Raw genomic sequence first — 14000 nt, 5'->3', positions numbered from 1 at the left:
TGTAACTCAAGTAGATACAATCCAAGACAACTCTGATCCTCATAGCTCATGACCCTAGATAGAGGCCCAAAACCCTCTCTGAATAGACAATGAAAACGGCCTCGTATACTGTGCAATGACATATGTAATGTAACTCTGTCTTTGGCTCTAGATGATATAAGCGGCATATCCTGCTATCTACTGGTATCCCTCTGAATCTGCCAGTCTCAATCTCGAGTTGATGTGAGGATGTGCGTATCTGGCCAATGGCACAACACAAGCCATGAGAAAGATGTGTGTCCATATAGCTAGGTCGAATCACAAACCCATCCCCTGTGAGGTGGAGAAGATGCTCTCTATAGAAAGCCATCTTCGTGCCCAACTCCTGTACCGGCTCTATCCATGTCCTCCTTGTGTCCAGCTGGATTAGATCCTGACGAATGACTCTAGTAATCTCCACCCGTGTTAGAGACATCAAGGGTGCCTGTAGAGAGTACTGAAAAGGAGGCAGCCTGTCCATGGTGAAGCCATGTGTCTGAAACCATGATGTCATCTGTGCATACCAGCATGATGTATCTCCCTGTAGAGCTAGCTGTCTGGAGGACTCTAGGGCCAGCCTGGCATATCTGTCTCTGGTAGTATCCCATAGGTTGTGTACAAAGGAGACTGATCTGGTAAGCGCCTCAATCTCCATAGGGGGGGAAGCTAACTCCGCTCGAATGATATCATGTGGTACGGACGCCTTGGCTCTAATCAGCCGAGAGATCATAGATACCAAGGGCCTCTCCATACGTCTCCAACCATCCTAGCCTATAAAAGCTCCCCAAACCTGCACCCCATATAGCATCAAAGAGCCATAGCTTTGTCCTAGGTTCCTGAAACTAAACCTACAAACACATCCTCTCTAGTCCTCCCAAAGCCGCATAAGCTCTAGTCAATCTAGTCTCTGCTTCTCTTCTCAAAGAAAATCTCAGCCCAGTGAAGACTGCCCCCTGGTAAGTGTACGCATCTGTATACTCCACAATCTCCTCACCATATGTGAAAGTAGGTGTTGATTTCCTGATCCACTATAGTGTGGTGTTAAACACCATAACCGGTGTGTGTTTGTGTGTAGCATGAAAGTTCCTGCTCTGACGCGAACATTCCTGCGCGCTGCTGCAACCCATTGCACCTGCCCAACAGGTGTATGTGAGTGTGTAAGGGCAAGAGATTCCTTCGCATTCCTCAGCTTTTGGGCGCCCCTCAGACTGCATGGCCTGCTCGTCTGTGACCTACAAAAGTCTGCCCCTGCGCAACTTAACCCTATTGTGGGCTCGCCCCTTGTCAGCCTTGTGCGACCTGCTACATCCTCATCGCCAAGCGCACTACAGTTAGTGCAATCAGTGCAGTTTGTAATAGTTCGACTTTATAGGCTCTAAAATTTGCACAGTTTGCACTTATACAGGCAGTTCGTAACAGTTCGATTTTACAGGCTCTAAAATTTGCACAGTTTGCACTTGTACAGGCTTTTATCCTGCAAGATGTATATCTTCTGTGGCTGATGTATATATCTCTGCGGCCTTTGTGAATAGATAAAAAACAAAAATACAAAAAAATCTTTCGTTTTGGTTTGGGACGTGGTTCGGTTGCTGCATGTTAGAGTTCCAATGTGTTTTGAAGCGTCATAAAGCCATGGATAACGTTTCCGAGAGTGCTTTTGAAATCAAAAGTTGTCTATATGAAGACTTCGAAGAAGCCTGAAAAGCCTGGAATGGTCAGGCACCTTTCCCTTGCGGTGCGAATTCCAGTACAGGACCTTATGGATCCGGTAGCACAATACGCCAAGAATGCGGTCATCTTGTTTTTCCCGGGCAAAATGCCAATTGTGGGAGATGTCGGACAATGGGTTGATTTCCTTCTTAAACGCCAGGCTGTCTGAGGCGTTTATTTTGGTGCTCGGGGTTTCTATGAGGTTTTACTAGCAGACACTAAAGCTAGAAACCTATTGTTGGAGATATCTCCGCTCTTTTTTGGCACGCAGATGACTCATGTTCTACCGTGGTCACTTACAAAGGACTATCAAAGTCTTATTCATCACAAATGTACAGTGTGGGTGGAAATAGTTGATTTCCCTCGCATGTGGAGACATTTTCTTCCGTTGCTAGCTGCTGAGCTTGGCAAGGTAATTTGCCCTCCGAAATTGGGTGCGAATACCAATCGGTTTTGCATTCTTTGGGATACGGACAAGCATACCCCGGATGGAATTATGGTGGATTCAAGGGATCCATGGGTTGGCAAGCGTCCTTTTAAACTCAAATGGGGAAAATTTGCAAGCTCGTGTTTCCGATGTGGTAGATTTGGTCACATGCAATCTGAAGGTCTTTAACCAGTTCTACAGCCTCCTCTTTCGGCTGTTCCTGCTTCTACCCCTGCCCCTGTAGGCAAATCTGTTGGTGAAGCTAAATTGAATGGAGTTTCTGCTATGAAGGTGATTCCCAATGTAGACAAAGGGAAAAACAAAAATCCGCAGTCTGCTGATGTTGGGAATGTAAATGTAGGGAAAGGCAAGAATGTTGGGTCAGGTGATGTTAGCTAATGGGCGGTGCCTAAAAAGACAATGAAAATTCGTACTCCAACCCCCTCCCATAATTATGTTCCTCTGGTTAATGCCAACAAGAATGTATCGTTTAAGTAGCTTCCTTGCAATGACAATTGCACGTTGATTGATGCTTGGGAAAAAGCAATGCATTCTTATAAGGATGTGCTTTTGGGTGAGGCTTCCACCTCTTAGGAAGATCCTATGGACAAGTCTGCCGTTTTCACTCAGCGAATGGATTCTAGTATGGATGTGGGGGATGGAGATGTCCATATGGGCGTCTTGACTTGATCCTTGTGTCTCTCGCCGATGTACATATGATTTCTAATGCACAGTTCCATTAAATGCATTACATACAATGTGCATGGGTTATGTAACCTTGACAAATGGCGATTGACCTGGCACTATGTACATAGATGTAGGGCAGATATAGTAGTTTTGCAAGAACACAATCAGCATGACTTTGTTGGTCAGTGTTCTTATTTTGCTGGTTATTGGATTGCATATGCTGGTTTGCAAGACTATTCAGGTTTATTGATACTAGTTCGGCATGAGCTTCAGCCAGCCCTCGTGTACAATGATCCACAGGGCCGTTGGATAGTAGTTCAATGCCTGATGAACGGTCAGGTTTATGAATTTGGAGGTGTTTATGCGCATACAGCATCTGGGCAAAGGGCTGCTCTATGGCGAAACATCTCTTCTCGTTTATGGACTTCAAAAGAATTCCTTTGTGGTGATTTCAATAATACCCCTGCGATGGATGATAGCACCACAGGTATTTCACACATGTTGTCTGCGGAAAAAGGCTAGAATGGGATAATCTGTTTGTTGCTACACTGATGATTGATTTATGGCAGCATTTGAACCCAAATGCCTTTGGATTTACTTTTCAGCATGTTGCTCACTCTTCTTATCGAGCGTGGTTGGATCGATGGTATTTGCTTAATCTGCAACAATATGAGGATTTTGTATGTGAGGTCAATATCGATTACACTTTACAGCTATCTGATCATTACCCTGTTTTGTTGAATGTGAGTTTTGGGCAGTCTCGTTGTCATCGACCTCTTTCTAGGAAACGTCTGCTACATATTAACAATGCTTATCTCACTCATGCGGTTTTTTCGTGACATGATTTCTGATATTATTCCCCCGCTTCTCGCTCACATGCATTTTAATCTTGATGCTGACTGGTATCGCTTTGTTATGAGGGTGCAAAGTGTGATTTATAACTATGGCACGCATTACATGCAGTGCACTCGGGGGGATGTTAAGGATGAGAAGCAACCTTGTCAACACTTGCAAATGTTGGCTAATTTGCGGCCTTTGTCTGACTCTGAGATGTTCGAGTTGTGCGAAGCCTGTGTGTGTATTCAGCATAATGAAAGCGTAAACTTGCTAAATGGCAGACGCGTGCCCGTCAATAGGCTTTCATGGATAAAGGCTGTGCGTCGAAGCAATTTTTCAAGCACTTGCATCATGCGAGGGTCTCGCAAGCAATCAAGCCGGTTATGCTTTCCCCAGGTGTTTGGACTTCTTCAAAGAAAGAACTTGCTCATGCCATGGCTTTGCATTATCGACAGGTGTTTGCTGCTCCTTCTCAGGCATCCTCGGTTGCTTGCCATGCGCGTCAATTGATGCTTTCCTTTGTTTATCCGATCATAACCTCGCAGGATGCATATTGCCTTGAGGACCCGTTCACTGCCTCGGAATTGCATAGTGCGTTACTTGCTTTGGGCCGTTGGCGGTCTCCTAGTTGGGATGGGCTTATTGTGGATTCTTCCGCTCCTTTTAGTAGGATCTTAAATTTTCATTGCTTTTCATGATTAATGCAGCATGGCAGAATCAGGATTTGCCTCTATCTTGGAAAGAAGGTTTACTTAAATTGCTGCCTAAGCAAGTGCTTGCGAGCGATTCTCTCACTGGAGCCGATTACTTTGATGACGGTGATTTACAAGATATTGGCTAAGATGTTGGTGCACCACATTAAGGACCATCTTTTTGCAAGACTCCATCAGGCTCAATATGGTTTCATTCCACGTCGTTAGATTTTGGACAATTTGGCTAATGTTATGATCGGCATGGAATATGCTAAGTATACTCATCAAGATGTGATGGTTATGCAAGTTGATATTGAAAAGGCCTTTGATACTGTACAGTGAGATTTCATTGCTGCCACGATGAGGTGCCTAGGGTTTGGTCCTAAAATTGCCAATGTGGTTTATTTCTTGTATGCATGTAGCACATCTTCGGGCATCTTGGAAGGCGAATTAACAAAATCCCGGCCTCTTGGTTGTTCGGTCAGGCAAGGTTGCCCCCTTAGTGCTTTGTTGTATGCTATAGCCACTCACCCGTTGTTGATTTATCTTGATCACTTGACCTCGGTTGAGCATCTTCATGGTTTGTAGTTACCTTCAGGTTGTACCTTTGTTGGCCAGGCTTACGCAGATGATTCGTTGTTTATGCCTCGTAATCAGAAGGCTGATGTTGAAGTGATTATGGAAGCACTGGAACTCTTTGGCATTGCACTGGGCTTAAAGTCAACTTTTGTAAATCGAAGCTTCTGCCTCTTTGTTCTTGTGATTGGCATAGTTTTTTGTGGCCAAGTGAGATTATTTCTCCAAACGTGATTACTAGGCATTTGGGTTATCCAATTGGATGGAATGTCACTCACTCTCAAAAAGTGGATTGGGTTATGCAACAATTGAAAGTCAAATTGCATGTCAACCAATGCCTGGAAGTCAAAATGGTAAGGGGAGCGTTGACATGCTAAGACATGGCTTATTTTCTCTCATGCAGTGGCATTTGTGTGGTTGAGGATGTCGTCGATGAGGCTAGATATACATTTGAGTTCCCCTTCGCCGCTCGCCGTTTTGGATTGGGCATGCATTACTGTCAGTATTGGAGAGAACTTCAAAGTATGTTGCATGACTTTTTACCACTTTCACCTTTACCTGATGGTGATCGCATGTCTGATTGGGCTCTCCGGGATACGCCTTTTCGGGATATTTTTGCGGGTCGAATTTATACTCTTCTACTACCACTATCTTGGCTTGCTCATCATTGCAATGCCCTTTGGCACATGCACAAATCTGATCTTTGGTGGAGGAAGCTTCTCTCTACCTTGTGGAAAAGTCACTTGCCGTTGAAGGAGTGACTCTTTCTTTGGCATTGTCTGCTTGGAGTGCTTCCTGTTGGCACTTTTCTTAGGGCGCGTCATATTCGCTCCTCCTCTTGCGTCCGTTGCTTCACTGCAGAAGAGGACAATTATCATTTGTTGTTGGATTGTTGCATTACTAGAGACTTCCTTCGCCGCATATCGGCCTGTATGCAGCTTTACTTTCCTGGTGTGTTTTTTCACAAAAGCTTCTGGGTATTTGGTAGTTTCTCACCGACACTACAGCGTTTTGCGGTCTTCTTTATGTGGGTCAGATATTGGGCTTATTGGACCCTGTGGAGTCAGCATAATGCTTACATGTTTCATCGTGCTCATGCAAACCCGTTCCCACTCTTCAAGCTTTCCCTTAGGCAATCGTTACAGTTTGCCTTGGAAGTTGGTGATGTCACTGCAAAGATACATCGGCTTTCCTATGAATGTTTCTAGCTACTCTGTACAACTGAGTAGTTCTGTGTTCTTCCCCTTGTATATTACCCTTTTGGTGGGTTTTGCTCACTTTGAGGTTTCCCACTAGTACATTAATCAAATAGATTTACAAAAAAAAAAAAAAAACACCATAACCTTGGTTTTCCCAGGTTTACACACAATCCACTATCCTCTGAAAAACTGTGTAGTGCATCCAAATGTCGCTGCATACCCTTTGGTGAGTCAGATATCAACACATATCATAAGCATATAACAACAATGGGACCCACGTCCCTGCCAGCTGTCACCCTCTCTGTCAATGTAATCAGACACCTCATCAACATACATACCAAATAGAGTAGGAGACAATGGGCAGCCCTGTATAACCCCAATGGTAGAGTGAACTAAATCAGATACCCCTTCCGGAGTGCGTACATGTTCCATCACTGATCTGTACAAAGCCATAATCCCCCATATCAACTCTATGGGCACCCCCATCTCCTGTAGTCTGCGCATCAATCGAGCTCTCTGTACCATGTCAAATGCTTTGCGGAAATCCACAAAGCTACAATAAATACGTCTCCCATATGACCTGCCCTCCTCAATGATGGCAGAAACCCCTCCTGAAACCGGCCTGACCTTTTGCCCGTACCCAAGCGCTGCTCAAGAATGGATGCATACAACCGTGCCAATGTGTGTCCAACCATAATAGTGCGGTAGTTCCCAAGCTCTATAGGAATTGTTTTATTGACGTCTTCAAAAGGCCAAAATGACCTATGAGACCAAAAGGTTACAACCATGTGTGACTCTAGTACGGTGTTGGGGAAACATAAAGATAAATTCTTAGCATGTCAACGCAATTTGCGAGATCTCCATACTGCTCTGCCACGTCATCAGTTTGTGACATTTACCCACTATTTGGCTCTGTGAGGCTCAGCCACTCACCCGTTGTTGATTTATCTTGATCACTTGACCTCGGTTGAGCGTCTTCATGGTTTGCAATTACCTTCAGGTTGTACCTTTGTTGGCCAGGGTTACGCAGATGATTCGTTGTTTATGCCTCGTAATCAGAAGGCTGATGTCGAAGTGATTATGGAAGCACTGGAACTCTTTGGCATTGCACTGGGCTTAAAGTCAACTTTTGTAAATCGAAACTTCTGCCTCTTCGTTCTTGTGATTGGCATAGTTTATTGTGGCTAAGTGAGATTATTTCTCCAAACGTGATTACTAGGCATTTGGGTTATCCAATTGGATGGAATGTCACTCACTCTCAAAAAGTGGATTGGGTTATGCAACAATTGAAAGTCAAATTGCAGTACTGGAAGTTATCCACTTGGCCATTGCATGTTCGTCTGCGAATTGTTAGTATCCTGTTGGATAATGTTCAGTTCTTTTTGCCACTGATGCATTGGCCTCATCGTTGCCTTGATTCTCTTATGTCGGACATTATGTCCCATTTGTGGCGGACCCATGCACAGAAAAAAGGCTTGCGCTTGATGTCTATGGGAAAGCTTTGCACTCCTAAACGCCTGGGTGGCCTTAGCATATTGGATTTGCACATGTTCTTGCTCAGAAAGCTATGTTGTTGCCTACACTTGCGCAACAAATTCAGCCTTGGACTCTTATGTTTGCACATCTTGGTCAACATGTTGTTACTTCCTCTTTTGGCCATTGGCAACCATCTATCTGGAAGGTGGTTTTCGGCAAGATGGAAGGGTACATTCCTGGATGTCCTCTTGCTTCCACTTTAGTGTCTGCCTGGAAAGAGGTTACGATTCCTCTTTCATGGAATCCTCAGCAGGAAGGTGACTCGATTCGTTTGGAGAGTCTCCATTGGAGCCGAGCACTTTGGTCGACCGCTCCCCTTACCATTTTGACTTTTAGGCAGTGGCATTTGTGTTAAATTCTTAGCATGTCAATGCAATTTGCGAGATCTCCATATTGCTCTGCCACGTCATCAGTTTGTGACATTTACCCACTATTTGGCTCTGTGAGGATGAAGTCAACCCCAACCCTAATGGGGGATCAACACATACCAACGAGTTTTTTAATAGGGGCAAACCTTCCTCCAAGGAATCTGGGGAAGAGCATAGCTTGTTCCTGCCCAAAGATCTCGACAAGATGGGGTGCAGACGTTGATTGCAAGTTGACCATAATTCTCGATAATGATCAAGTACTCCAAAGACCTGAAGTACCAGAAGTACCTGAAGAATCATCCGCTTGACAAGGTCCGTTCACGATGGCGTGATACCACCCTTTCACCTCTCAAGTCGCCCATGAAGAAGAAAGCACATTAGATGAAAAAAAGCAGAAGCTATACTCGGAAGAAGAGTTTGATGACGCCCTTGAGCACATGAAGGAGAGCCGTTCAACAGATATCCCGGCTATTTGGGTCTGAATTCTACTTTCAAGGAAGTGACAAAATCCAAGAAATGTGTTTGTTTCAAGGATAATCCCAGTGTGTTGTCTTCGTCATCAAACAGTTCTGAGAGCTTCTCTTCCTCTAATTCCAGCGAGGAGGACATGAAGCGGAGAAAGACTCGAAAGAACAAGAAAACCAAGAAAAGCAGATCCCACAAAAATTCTAGAGAGCATTGCAAGCATTATGAAAATTTTGACAAGGATATCCCATCCTCTGACAGTTCAAACTTTGATGAGCCAATGTATGGGAAGAAGAGAAGACTCGTACACTGTCTGACTCAGTACAGCCATCTCGAGAAAAATGGGCAAGAAGACCAGGAAGGAAGGCAAGCTATCAAGTTCGATTTGTTTTTAGGCTAAAAGGATACCCATTGAGCCCTTGCCTTCATTCACCAGTTTAATATCTCCTTTTCGGGAGAGCGTTTCTCAAAGGCCTCCAAGGTATGAAGGGCCGCATCCTATCTGAAAGGTAGCTTTTATATCTGAAAGGATTTATTTAGGGCCATCTCTTGCGACTTCATGTCAGGGCATGACCCACTACCAATACCTGCAGCCAGCTTTGATTCAAGGTTGATCACCCAATATGCAAGAGACTTTCAAGGTTTAAGCGTGTTAATTTGACATGCCATTTATGGGCCTTTCTTGATAGGCTATTGTAAAATTTTATAACATACTTTCCCGTAAAGGCCAGGCTATAGATTCCCAATGGCTGCTAAATATAGCACTCCCCTCTCTCCGTTGGTTGCATCTCACAGTCTAGATGTCATACCAGGTTAGAAGTTTCCAACCTAGTAATCAAAAGCTAAATACCTCAACAGACCAATATATACTCAGCAGCACTTGGAACATACCCTCTATACGCAAGAGTTGTAGATTTCATCACTAACAAACATACAATAGGCAGGGACATCCCATCTGTGTATCTATACACAACCCATTCTCAAGTTAAAAAGATAGAAAATGCGGTATAGTTTTATGTGAACAAGTGATGATTGACTTGTTCTCTCATTTCAATGTTGTAGCTCCTAGCATTCTCAGCACCAATCACTTAATAACCTTTTACCGACAGAAAAAAAAAGAGTAAAAAGCTCAAGAACAAAAACAGAAGCAAGATAGATATCCCTTAAAAGTGAAAACACATATTTACAGTTATCCTCACAGGAGAAGACTTAATAGCGGTGTGCTTTCTTGCCTTTAGTAGACACAGACTATGACTTGTCCAATAAAGCTTAAAATTTAGAATGAGCAATGTAATTTCCCATCCAAAAATCTCGCTTCTTTTGATTAGGGAATGGGTTTGTCTATAATTTTTCCTCTCAGAAAAAATTGCATATCCCCTGACCTATATAATACCTGAGAACAGCAGAGAAACAGATAGAAACAAACCTTTTCTTCCAAGCTCTTGTCAATAAAAATAACTGCTTTTTTCAATTTCTCCAAATATTGTATGTTGTCATGCCTGGAGCGAAATTCAAAATCTCAGAATTCTTCTGGACTATTCAAACATTAACAAGAGGGATTCTTAATACCTTAAGTGAAGACGCAGTGTGTAGTCACCTTTGGAAAGTTTCACTCCCTTGGGATACACATCACCCATTGCCAGAACCCTCTTCAAAAAGGAAGAAAGCAAAGGTGTAAACTTTCTTATTATGTACACAAGTGATGGCAGAAAAATACAGGACTTAGGCTTGATTAGGCTACTGCTGATCATGAACTGATGACTCATCCTAGGAATGAAGGACACTTAAAGACCTTGCGCAATCAGAACACAAGCTCACCTATGCTACTGCTGCTCATATACTACTTACTGACTCACCACAAGAATTATATTACGACTCCGATACCTTGCAATATAAGAAAACCAGGCAAGCTAAAACGTACCTTATTAACATCTGCTATCATGTAGAACTGACTCTCAAACTCGTTATCATACATTCTTTTGTTCAAAGCCGGTAATCTAGGCGTAACTTTGCAAGCCTCTGCCAAGTTGAACTTGTAACTGAAAGAATGAGGAAAGCAAACATTTCTCACTGGTCAAAAAGATGACAAGCATTCTTTTAAATGGACAGTACACAGCAGGCAAGTGATCTAAAGTAATAGTGGGCACCTACGTCAAGATAAGTGATAAGATCTGGTGTCCATTAGGGAGCTTGTCTCGGTCAGAAGGCAATGCTTGAAGCTTACTTTCAACAGGACGATAGGGGCATCTTATCTGCAAGAAAGCATTAGAACAAATAATCCTTGTCAATCTAGCCTTCCAAGCTGCAATCCAAGAGTTAAAACAGGCAAACTCCCATACGAGAAGCTGGGAAACATAGTTTTTCCCTTGAACAAAGCAATACTATATTCTAAGACACAGAATTTCAAGAAGTAGAGTTCATAGACAATCGGTCCAGCATGACAGCAGAAAATTCCTCTTCACAGAAAGCAACAAATACATTAGGACAGCCTTGAAAAACAAATAATGCCTGATCCGAATGAACCCTTTTTGCCTCTACACACGAGACAAAATACTGCATTAGTCAAAGATCCAACCAAGCTGGGAGCCCCTCACCCTAAACATCTCCCAGCCATAAATCAGATTTATTTCCGGAAATTCCCATTTCAAAGTACTTCATTCATAAAGCCATAAAAGCAAAATACTGTGAGCACATCAGTATCCCTGAAATCCAATAGGAAATCAGTGACTTTATCCATCTAGGTAATCTGTTACAAAGGAGCGGAGTGACCCCCCTCTTGTGCAGTCCCATCTACACCGGATTCAACCCTGCTGATCTGTGAGATCTCTCGGAATAGTCAAAGCTAGACCAAAAATCTCAAGGTAAAGTCCCAATATCTGAGTATCTGCTAGGTCCTCCTCCATCCACTTCGCATCCAATGTCCGATACCGTCGTTCACTTTACCTTTCTCTTTCCTTTCATGGCGAGCCAGTATCTATTCCTGAACAAGAATCTCCTCGCTCTCTTCCACTTCAGGTTGCTCCTCAGGCTCCCTGTCAATTGGCACCTCACCCTTCAAAAGGTTTCAATAGACTCACATGAAAAGCATTGTGAATCTTCTAAGTATCTGGCAACTTCAGACAAAAGGATACATCATTTATCTTCTCTTGAATCTAGAAAGGTCCATAGTACCGCATTAGCTTTGGAAAAGCCGCTCCTTTTCTTTCCGTTTCCTTAGGCGTGCCTTTTCAAACCGTAAGAGCACCCAGTCATCTTCCTTCAATTGCAAGTCGCGTCAATTCTTGTCAGCTCCCTTCTTATGCCGTGCTTGAGACTTCTCAAGAGGCTCGTGCACCTTGGCAAAAGCAATATCCACATCTAGATCATATTGATCTGCTTCAAAAATCTTATCCTGAGTCTCGGGAATTCTCTGATCTACTAGCCCATTCCCTTTTCGCTTACTTTCGTTGTGCCCTGGGACATGTGGGTAGCTTCCCTAGCTTCTCTTGTCCATTGGTACGTCAGTCTCAATCATCGGAATCCTGAGACGCACTATTATCCGATCCCCTTACTCCGGAATCCTCTGATTCACTTGCATCTGGTTCCCTTAGTTTGTTGAAACCTTCGAATGTGCTACCATCCAATTCTCTAGAATCCTATGATGAGTTGTCATCCGGTTCCCCTCATTCATTCTTTTCACTGGTAGACTCTTGCCCCATTGAGGCGGATACTATCCTGTCCATAGGATAAGTCAATGAGCCAACATGCATTCCAAGTCGTTTCTTTGCATGTTCCATAAGTCTCTGAATAGAGTCAGACGTCTCGTTTAGACAATAGTCTCGAATCTCTTTTAGCAAAGCACATAAAAACCGCTCAACTCTCGTCTTTCAAAGTAATCTTCCGAAACGAAGACACTGGAAAATAAGTATCGCAAAATCTCTAGAAGTAATCATCCAATGTATCTTTCTTAGTCATTCTCACTTGATGCCAAGCCATGATGATATTTTTTTCCTATTCATCTCATATCCAAATTGATTGAAAAATTTTCTTGAATTTTAACCACATCGCAAGTGCTTCTCTGTGTAACAACAGGGTAGACCCCCATGTCTGTGTAGTTCCTTTCAAGTAAGATGCTGCCCTTCGCACCTTGGAATGTTCTGTGAACCGATCGCCAGAGAAGGCAACGTCAAATTGTTGTACAATTTCAAGGGCTCCATGGGTATCTTGGTAGCCTGAAAACATCTCGAACCTGACGGCATGACCCCTTCCTTGAACTCCTTGGTCTTCTTGCTCATTTGGTCACTGTCAGATAAGGACGAGCTCTCCTCCTCTGAACTGCTAGATGGCCTTCCATGCCTACTAGACTTTCTCAAAAATCTACTTTTCTTGCTTTTTCGTTGCTTCAAAAATCTTATCTTTGGTGCTCAGAAATGATGGGACGTTCTTAGCACCCTTGAGTACCTCAAATGGCGCCTTCCCCATCAAAGAATGAACTGTGTTGTTGTAGGCAAACTCCACCAAGGGTAAGTGGTCTGAAACCCTCTCTGAACAAGGAGTGAAAGCGGCCACGAACCTCATAGTACACAGGGTAGTGACATATGTAGGCAGCGTTGTGTCTGTCTCAATATGACATAAATGACATATCCTAGCCTCTGCTGGTGCTCCTAAAAATCTACCAGTCTCGATCTGAAGCTGATGCGAGGATGTGCGTATCTGGCCAATAGCACACCATATCCCATGAGATAAGTGTGTGTCCATGTATCAAGGCCTCGTCACAAATCCCTCCTCCGTGAGTTGGAGAAGATGCTCCCTATAGAAAGCCATCTTCGTCCCCAAATCTTGTATCGGCTGTATCCATGTGCTCCAGGTATCTAGCTGAATCAGACCTTGACGTATGAGTCTAGTGATCTTTGTCCATGTAATAGATAGGGAGAGTGCATCCAAGGAGTACTCGAACGGGGGCAATCTGTCCATGCTGAACCCACGTAACTGAAACCACGATGTCATCTGCCCATACAAACATGTTATATCACCTTGCATCGCTAGCTATGTGGACGACTCAAGGGTCGAGGCACTTACTAGGTCAATATCCTTTATACACAATTTATGGGACCTCCCTAGAGACGGATATGCTCGGCTGGCCACAAGGGGAGGAGCAGCTAGCTCGGCTCAAATAATGTCATGTGGCACTGAAGTCTTAGCCCGAATCATCCGAGAACTCGTAGAGACTAGATGCCTCTCCATACATCTCCATCCATCAATGCTACCAGATCTGCCATGGTGATCAACCGAGGGTCCCCATATCTGAACTCCATAAAGCATATCCGAGGTTCCTAAAACCGAACCAGCGAACACATCCTCTCCAGTCTCCCTAATGCTGCGTAAGCTCTGGTTAGTCTCGTCTCTTTTGCTCTCCTCAAGGAGCATACTAGTCCAGTGAAGACCACCCCAAGATAGGTATATGCATCTGTATACTCCACAGTTTCTCGACCATACGTAAAGGTGG

At 43.7% G+C, this 14000-nt stretch overlaps 1 protein-coding gene across 2 annotated transcripts in view; it reads right to left on the bottom strand.

Moving 5' to 3' along the window:
- The window catches only part of TPP2 (tripeptidyl peptidase ii), a 182669-nt gene that overhangs the window by 32794 nt on the left and 135875 nt on the right, over nt 1-14000 (bottom strand). For both annotated transcript variants that reach the window (XR_015190167.1, XM_086528335.1), the window contains exons 21-24: nt 10667-10767; nt 10437-10554; nt 10085-10164; nt 9942-10014 (exon numbers count right to left, since the gene is read on the bottom strand). Coding sequence is in view for 1 of the 2 variants with exons in the window: in XM_086528335.1 (XP_086384461.1) it covers nt 9942-10014; nt 10085-10164; nt 10437-10554; nt 10667-10767 (372 nt within the window). In the remaining variant the exon portion in view is untranslated. The remainder of the gene's footprint in view (nt 1-9941; nt 10015-10084; nt 10165-10436; nt 10555-10666; nt 10768-14000) is intronic.

The sequence above is a fragment of the Adiantum capillus-veneris genome, chromosome 14, assembly GCF_014529385.1.
Source record: "Adiantum capillus-veneris isolate H3 chromosome 14, ASM1452938v2, whole genome shotgun sequence".
NCBI lineage: Eukaryota > Viridiplantae > Streptophyta > Polypodiopsida > Polypodiales > Pteridaceae > Adiantum > Adiantum capillus-veneris.
This window is presented reverse-complemented; position numbering and strand designations above follow the sequence as displayed.